The sequence below is a fragment of the Cottoperca gobio genome, unplaced genomic scaffold, assembly GCF_900634415.1.
Source record: "Cottoperca gobio unplaced genomic scaffold, fCotGob3.1 fCotGob3_405arrow_ctg1, whole genome shotgun sequence".
NCBI lineage: Eukaryota > Metazoa > Chordata > Actinopteri > Perciformes > Bovichtidae > Cottoperca > Cottoperca gobio.
The window spans coordinates 102,190-110,850 of NW_021166991.1; the positions used below are offsets into that span (position 1 = coordinate 102,190).

The window sequence follows — 8,661 nt, forward strand, 5'->3', positions numbered from 1 at the left end:
AATACAGAAGTACACATGAAGTGGCTGTTGGTACCTAAACATACAAAAACTTTGCTTATAAAATTACTGTTTTATTCCAGTCATCTTTATAATTATGTTCATGATACCAGCAGGGTTTTTGATTTACTTTTATTTATTGACTAATTCGACCATATTGACCATTACATGTACTTTGTTTTCTCCAAGATACAAACTCAGTGTGTCATATAATACAAATAAAACAAGACAAAAGAAACTTGCCGTAATGTCAGAATCATATATAAATCCAAAAAGCAAGTATTTTCATGTGAGGGAAAAAGCAAGCAAACAAATAAATAAATATCAAAATAATTCTCCTGATTCCGCTTCATCATAAACATACTTACCAAATACCAGAGATAAATAAAATAAAGATGTTGGGTATTTAGTATATAGTGACGTCTTCTTGTTCCCCGTCGACGTAATCACTCGATTACCAAATGTGCACGTTATGTCCCTTTCAGCGTGATGACGTACATGGTTTACGTAAGGCACACGTAACACACGTGTGCAACTCGTCCCTGCACGTTGACATTGGGAACCTGAACAAGACTCTGCTGACTTCTCTCACAGGTTAGTCCGTCATCTCTTTGTCTTCATATGTTCACAGCCTGCTGTAGATGATGTGTTTACACAGAAGATACACGAGACGTGCTGTGTGGTTCACGTGCTGCTGAGTTTAATGGACGTTAACGCAAGAAGACAGCCAGCATACCGGTTAACGTTAGCATAGCTGCTAGGTTAAGATTAAGTAGCTCACATTACTCTGATCCTCTCTGATTTCCCTTCACTTTATGACTGTCATTCTGTTTGGATGTGAGATTAAATGGTAGATGTTTAGGTCTGTACTCAGGCTATTAGCTACATTACTACATTAGCTCTGATGCTAACGATCACCGTGGGGTTAATCAAGGATAACTTCCTGTAGGAGGATCACATGTCTGTATGTTAACATTCATATTTAATGTTTGTTAGCCACTTCACACACAGTCTGTGACATGTGTCATAACGTTTAATGCGGCCATGTTACTGCTTTATTGTGTTATAACAAGTTGTCCTCGCGCAGTTAGCGCTCATAGGTCTGTCACGTGACGGATTGTTTGGTGTAGTTAAGTTTATTTGCACAATAATGAAGATATGAAATGCATTCAATATGAACAAACAGTAATTTCAGTGCAGGGAGAGGAAGTAAAGCCTGAAACCAAGTGTTACTCATCAAAGACACAAACAAACAATGTGAGCATAAACAGCAGTGGAAGAAAACTAAGATCGATTAAGTGGATGAACAGCAGAAACATCTTGCCATAAGGAGAGACATTTATTTAACTGTGTCCCAAAATCTGTCCAGGAAGCTTCAGTGCATTAACTGGACCTGTGACTGTGATTAAAATAACTGATGTCTGGATTCATGACGTGACTGGAAATCATTGTTTCTCTAGATGATTTGAGTGAATGTCTGAAGATACAAAAAAAAGAAATGTATTTGGGAGATCTTGCCTTTGACAACATTGACCTTCTCTCAGATGGCTGCTGATAAAGCACTTCCTGTCTGCCTCCATCGCCATGGTTACAGGGGGTTGGGCAGCTAAAACGCATGAAACACTCAGTGCTGCAGACGACACCACATCCAGCCCAGTTCATATGACAAAGTATTAACTGCAGGGTCAGAAATAACCGGGACAACACTCCTAAAACACAATCAAGGGTGCAGAAAGAAAGAAAGTGTGATTGTGTTTGTAATTTTTAAAACATGTGAAAAACGTTTTATTTTCTATCCTGATTTATTGACTGTCTTTCAATGTGTGTCTCCACGTGTACAGGGCAGGATGGGAGCCTCCTTGTCCATCGCTGCTGCTCCGACAGTTAGGGCAGAGGCCATGATGGCCGCCCCTCCTCAGGGCTGCCCCATGCACCAAGAAGCCCCGCCTGTCAAAGGTGTATTACCTACAGTTATATTATGCACCACTTTTATGCTTGTTAACATGATGTTAACATTCTGCTTTGCTTGTCTGTTGCTGCCTCTTAGTTTCTCCGCCTACAGAGTGTCCCATGCATCAAGCTCCGCCTGTGAAAGGTATCAAAGTTTGTTTTGTTTCAGCGGTTTCATATTGATGTATTTAAGGCTGTACCAGATGTCTCATTTTACATTTGAAGATTCTATTGAGCTTTTAGAATGAAGCATCGAATGTCACGTCATCACCCTTTAAAATGGAAGGAAAAGATTTTGTCATATAAATGTAATTCATGGCGCCTGCCTCCCTTTGTGTGCGGCAGTGATCACGTTGTTTTTGATGCTAAACGCCAACAAATCTGGATTGAAGCAGAATATTTGGTTCAATAGAAACTTTTTCACTAAATGTTGACTTTTGGACTTTAAACGTTGAAGTTATTGTAAATGTTTGGATCACAGAGTCTGAAACAATGCTCCATAGCACCACTGAATATAACTACTAATGATATAATAATAATAATAATAATATCAGTGCAGCCTCATCTGTACCTGACAGTGTGCTCAAACACAATCAATACATTATTAACTATCATTATGCTGTTAGACCACTATTTTATCTATGCTTGTTAAGATGACGTTAACATTCTGCTTTGCTTGTCTGTTGCTGCCTCTTAGTGTCTCCACCTGCAGAGGGTCCCATGCATCAAGCGCCGCCTGTGAAAGGTATCAGTGCCTGTAATGCCTGTACCTCTATATCTCTGTACCTCTATATTTCTGTACCCCCCGCCCTTCGCAAACGGAGCCGAAGGAGAGAATGTGAAAGCGCAAAGTAGACAGTACAAACTGAAAACGTGCACATAAATTAGATTAATAGCATAAGCGTTTAGTTTATTTAATAAAAGAGCACCTGTCAATGTGAAAAGTGAGTTGTGAATAAAAAAAATATTATTTTCTTTTGAAATTCGAGAAAAAAACAAAAAAAAACACATTGAATTTCAGGCAGGGTGCTGTGCTCCGTTGGCAGTTGCGCTGCGCCCTGCCAAGACAATGGTAGGGGAAACACTGTCCTCTGTATCTCTCTATCTCTGAACCTCCTCTGTACCTCCTCTGTACCTCTATATCTCTGTACCTCCTCTGTACCTCTACATCTCTGTACTTCACCTGTACCTCTATATCTATGTACCTCTATATCTATGTACCTCCTCATCTCTGTTTCTCTCCTCTGTACCTCTATATCTCTATCGCCTTTGTACCTCCTCTCTATCTACAGTATATCTCAAAAAGTGAGTACACCCTTTAGATTTTTGCAAATATTCTGTTATATCCTTTCAGGGGATAACATTATCCTACTGAAACTTTGATATAACTTAAAGTAGTCAGTGTGCTGCTTGAATAACAGTATAGATTTATTGTCCTTTGAAAATTACTCAGTACACAGCTGTTAATGTCTAAACAGCTGGCAACATGTCCTAATTTTGCCCAATGATATTGTTTTCCCGCCCTGGTGTCATGTGACTCGTTAGTGTTACAAGGATTCAGGTGTAAATGATAAGCTGTTAAATTTGGTATATATATATATATGTGTATGTGTGTGTGTATATATATATGTGTGTGTGTATATATATATATATATGTGTGTGTATATGTATATATATGTGTGTATATGTATATATATGTATATATGTATATGTATGTGTGTATATGTATATATATGTATATATATATGTGTGTGTATATGTATATATATATGTGTGTATATGTATATATATATATGTGTGTATGTATATATATGTGTATATGTGTATATATATATATATGTGTGTATATATATATGTGTATATGTGTATATATATATGTATATATATATATATATGTATATATATATATATGTGTATGTGTATATATATATGTATGTGTGTATATATATATGTGTATATATATATATGTATGTATATATACACACATATATATATACACATATATATATATACACATACCACATATATATATATATATACATATACACACATATATATACATATACACATATATATACACATATAGGTATATATGTATATATATATATGTATATATTATATATATGTATATATGTATATATGTATATGTACCTCTCTATCTCTGTACCTCCCCTGTACCTCTATATCTCTTGTACCTCCCCTGTACCTCTATATCTCTGTACCTCTATCTCTGTAGCTCTACATCTTTGTACCACCTCTCTATGTCTGTAGCTCCTCTGTACCGCTATCTTTGTACCTCTATATCTCTGTACCTCTTCAGGATCTCTGTACTTCTGTAACACAAGTCCTGAAAACACAAGAGAAGTTACAGGTTGATATCATTTGTGGCCTAAATGCAAACAGTCTTAAAGTTTCCCTCTGCTGCAACGTTCACATCTTTCAGGCTTCATGTTGTGAACCTCCTGAATGTTTGAAGCGGGGTACTGTCCAGGGTTTGGTTCCCGCTCTGCCTCATTCAAGTGCTCTTGTTTCCTGCAGCGTCCTCCTCCGACAGAGTGTCCGATGCACAAAGCAGACGCAGGTCCAGCTCACCAGGACCGGGCCTACGACTTTGTGCAGTGTCCCATGAAGGGGGCAGAAGGCATGAAGAGTGACATCGACCCGGCAAACATGGTACCTGCTCCACTTCAATGTGGAGGAGAGGGTGTTGGTGCTGGGTGGAGGAGAGGAGAGGGGAGGGGAGGGGAAGGGAAGGGAATGGAATGGATATGTATGTATCAAGTTGATTCCAAACATAAAGTTCAGCCCTACATTAAAATATTAAATGATCTCTGGGGAGGTCTTAAAAAGCAATAATTATGTTTATATTATATAAGTTTGCAGGAACCCTGTTTTATTGTTAACATGACATTTAGCTTTAAATTGAAAATCTTTTATTTCCTGCGCTGTAGACTGAATTAGTTTTCTCCTGGAGGAGTTCTGTGTCCGTCTAACTTTATTGAGCTGTGTTTAAATGCGTCTCGTTTCCATAAACGCCACAAATTCCCTCTTTTAGTTGCCTTTCTGCAGACGAAGTGTTGTTGAAGTGTCTCGCCTCTCTGCGTGCACAGATGCCTCCTCCTAACCAAGTCCCCGCTCCAGACCAGCCCTTCGACCTCGCCCTCGCCAGAGAGGAGTCCTCCATTCCTCGCCACGACGCCCAGAACAAGTGGGTCTACCCGTCTGAGCAGATGTTCTGGAACGCCATGCTGCGGAAAGGGTCAGCCAATCCTCCAGTTCCTCCCCTGTAGTGGGTCACGACCCCTGATACTCTTCATATCCTCACACCAACGTTACCTGTAGTTGTGTTACCTGTGTGTCTGTATCTTAACAGCTGAACCAGCTGCAGGTCATGTCCCCACAGAGTTTGTAATTTCTTCTCTAAAATGTAAACATCTACAGCTCATCGGCTGTAACACGTATATAAAGAATATATAATGAACTGAGGGCTTCAATGATCAGATGATGCAGGAGACAGTATCTGAGCTAACGTGTCTCTTGTGCTGCAGGTGGCGCTGGCGTGAAGATGACCTCGCTGCTCAAGATATGACCAACATCATCAAAATCCACAACCAGAACAACGAGCAGGCGTGGCAGGAGATCCTGAAGTGGGAGGCGCTGCACGCCGGGTCAGTTCTCAACATTCAACAGCATATTCTACACGTACTTCACAAGTACTTTACAAATACTTAACACATACTTTACTTCACATGTACTTTATAAATACTTAACAAGTACTTTACACATACTTTACACGTCCTGTACTTGTACTTAACACGTCCTGTACTTGTACTTAACACGTCCTGTACTTGTACTTCACATGTCCTGTACGTGTACTTCACACACACTTCACACGTCCTGCCTGCGTCACATTATGTGCTGAGTGTTGTGTGTTTCCTGCAGTGAGTGTCCGTGCGGTCCGACCTTGAAGAGGTTTGGTGGTAAAGCCAAAGAGTTCTCCCCCCGGGCTCGTGTCCGTCACTGGATGGGGTGAGCTGCTTCTCACTTTATTCAGTTTATGTGTGATGAGATTTAAGTTCTCAGCCAGCAGTTTCATATTATGTGGCATGAACCATAAATATCTTAGCTTCTGCTAATATTCTATTTTTTACTGGATGTGTTGGTGTCACACGCCGGCCTCACTCATCTTCTCTGTGACTTCTTCTCCTCGTTAGCTACGAGCTGCCTTTTGACCGCCACGACTGGATCATTGACCGCTGTGGGAGGGAGGTGCGCTACGTCATCGACTACTACGATGGAGAAATCAACAAAAATAACTACCAGTTCTCCATCCTGGATGTGCGCCCCGCCTTTGACTCGTTAAGCGCCGTATGGGACCGGATGAAGGTGACCTGGTGGCGCTGGTCCTCCTAAAGGACTGGTGGAGCTCAGGGTGGAGGACTGACACTGCTCAGCTCTACAACATGTGTGCTGTGAACACAAGACTGGTGACAAGAACTCCGTCAGGCTGTGACGTGTTCACGTAAAGAGGTTCATCTGCTGACCCTTCATGGCTGATGTTTGTGTAGATGTTGTAGCTCCTCATCACATTCAAACACTCATATTCACCTGCAGTTCTAAATTCATCTGAGAGTTAAAGACGTTGTGGTTAAAGGTCCACAAGAAGTGGAATATAATTATCTTAGTTATGTTTTCATTAGTGGAGAATCCTCACTAACCTTACACGTGTTGGTCATCAATACTTTCACACAAATCTCAGATATCTGCTAATAATCCTCCACACTGACGACATCTGATCCTTATTGGTGGGATAACACCTGGACATGATGCTGTTAGGGCATATATATACAGTATAGTTATATTTTTTAAAGGGCCAGGATATATTCGAGCCTCACTATTAAACTCTGTGACGTCTTCAGCTGCAGATGAGCTTGTCCGGAGAATTACATTCTTACAGCTTCATTTACTGTATTTCTTCATATACTGTTTTACTGTATTACTGTTTTACTTTCATGATGGGTATAAGGCTTGAATGTACTTTTGCACTGAGATATTAACATTTCATCTGCCAGAAGTCTTAGTTTGACCCTTTGTATTTATTATTTGATGAATGAGACTTGTTTGTGCAGAATGTTTTTGCTTTTGTTCTTGTTTGTAAAGATCATTAAAGTATGAATCGAGCACCTGATCTTCTGAATCACGTCTGTTGAAGGCGCCGTGTTCTGCAGCTCCACAGCTGCTCATAAGAACGATGCTCAGTGTTTGGACTCAAACTAAAGCAGACGATCACTTTTCTAAAGAAACCTCACATGATGATAAAGTCTGGTGTATTTATTTCTTCAGCCATGTTGATGCAGTTCTGACGCTGAACAGAAGAGGGAGATGTTTCACTACAAACATTTCTATTTGTAGAGGAAGAGCAACAAAAGTTCTGTGCAGATCCCTGATTGTGATGTCTGCTGCAGAAACATCCAGGGCACAAACTGATGGGGTCACATGTTCAGCCTCCCCCCCATGAGTGTGGGAAGTAACACTTTATTAACAATATGTAATATAATGTCTGAACATTTGCTCCGATGTTTCCAGTGTACAGTCTCTGCTGGTTACCTGGCAACTGCTCATGGACAGGAAACTGCTAAGTGTTGTTTTTACTCTTTGGAAGATGAAGTAAATGAGACGTGTTAATTATCGCTCCGACTTCATCAATTCCTTTTGTTCACGCGGCCATGTTGTTCTGTTGCAAAACAATGAAATCAAACTCCTGAAACTTGGAAGCAGAAGGAGTTTCATCTCAGACAACAGGTGTGCTTGTGATGTCTGTAAACGATTATTTAATTGTTCTACACTGTTCAGAGGAAACGTGTGGAGGCTGCTTCACAGTCAATTAATCTGGATTAATCAGAATCAATAACTATATAATTATATATTACTATCATCCATAAACTGACCTTTGCACGGAGCCGGTCTAGCTGTTCCCTCTGTATACAGATGTTATGCTAAGCTAAGCTAACCATACAGACGTTATGCTAAAATAACCCTAGCCATACAGACGTTATGCTAAGCTAAGCTAACCATACATACATTAGGCTAATCTAAGCTAACCATACAGACGTTATGCTAAGCTAAGCTAACCATACAGACGTTATGCTAAGATAAGTTAACCATACAGATGTTATGCTAAGCTAAGCTAACCTGTAGATGTGAGTGACAGGTCAGTGAGCTGATGTGTTGGTGTTGTTTCACTTTCTATGATGCCCAGGTCTATAAAACAAACATATGTATAACACTTCTTATAACAGGGATTATAATGCATTATAAACAGATTATAAAGAATGGGAATATTTGTGTTTAGAATTTAATTATACAGCACTATAAACAGATTATAATGTGAACATTCCTCTGTTTAAATAACTTTTGTCTCTTTACTTTGCATAAACTTGCAGCTGGCCTTTTATTCCTACTGAGCCTTTAGACACACACAGAGCGTGCACATGTGTGTGAGGAGCTGCGGGTTGTTCAGTGTAGGTGGATGGAGCGAGATGTCTCGTGGCTGCTGCAATGCATTGCGGTCTATTCAGCCAGTGCAGCAGGTCTCTGTGAGGTAAACATCTCTCTGTAAACCTAAAGGGGGGCCGTTGCCTGACATTTAGTGCCACGCTGCCGACAACGTGACGTCTCATCGGCTGAGAACAAGATGGATGCACCTGTTGCTCT

General features: G+C 40.2%; 1 protein-coding gene across 1 annotated transcript; it reads left to right on the forward strand.

The window, feature by feature from the left end:
- Positions 1-538: 538 nt before the first annotated feature.
- On the forward strand, positions 539-7,135 carry LOC115005939 (cytochrome c-type heme lyase-like). The gene is made up of 8 exons (XM_029427931.1): positions 539-591; positions 1,839-1,953; positions 2,045-2,100; positions 4,486-4,620; positions 5,058-5,206; positions 5,496-5,615; positions 5,890-5,976; positions 6,162-7,135. Exons 2-8 carry the CDS (start codon positions 1,845-1,847, stop codon positions 6,358-6,360), a joined length of 855 nt encoding a protein of 284 aa, XP_029283791.1. The 5' UTR covers positions 539-591; positions 1,839-1,844; the 3' UTR covers positions 6,361-7,135.
- Positions 7,136-8,661: the final 1,526 nt, after the last annotated feature.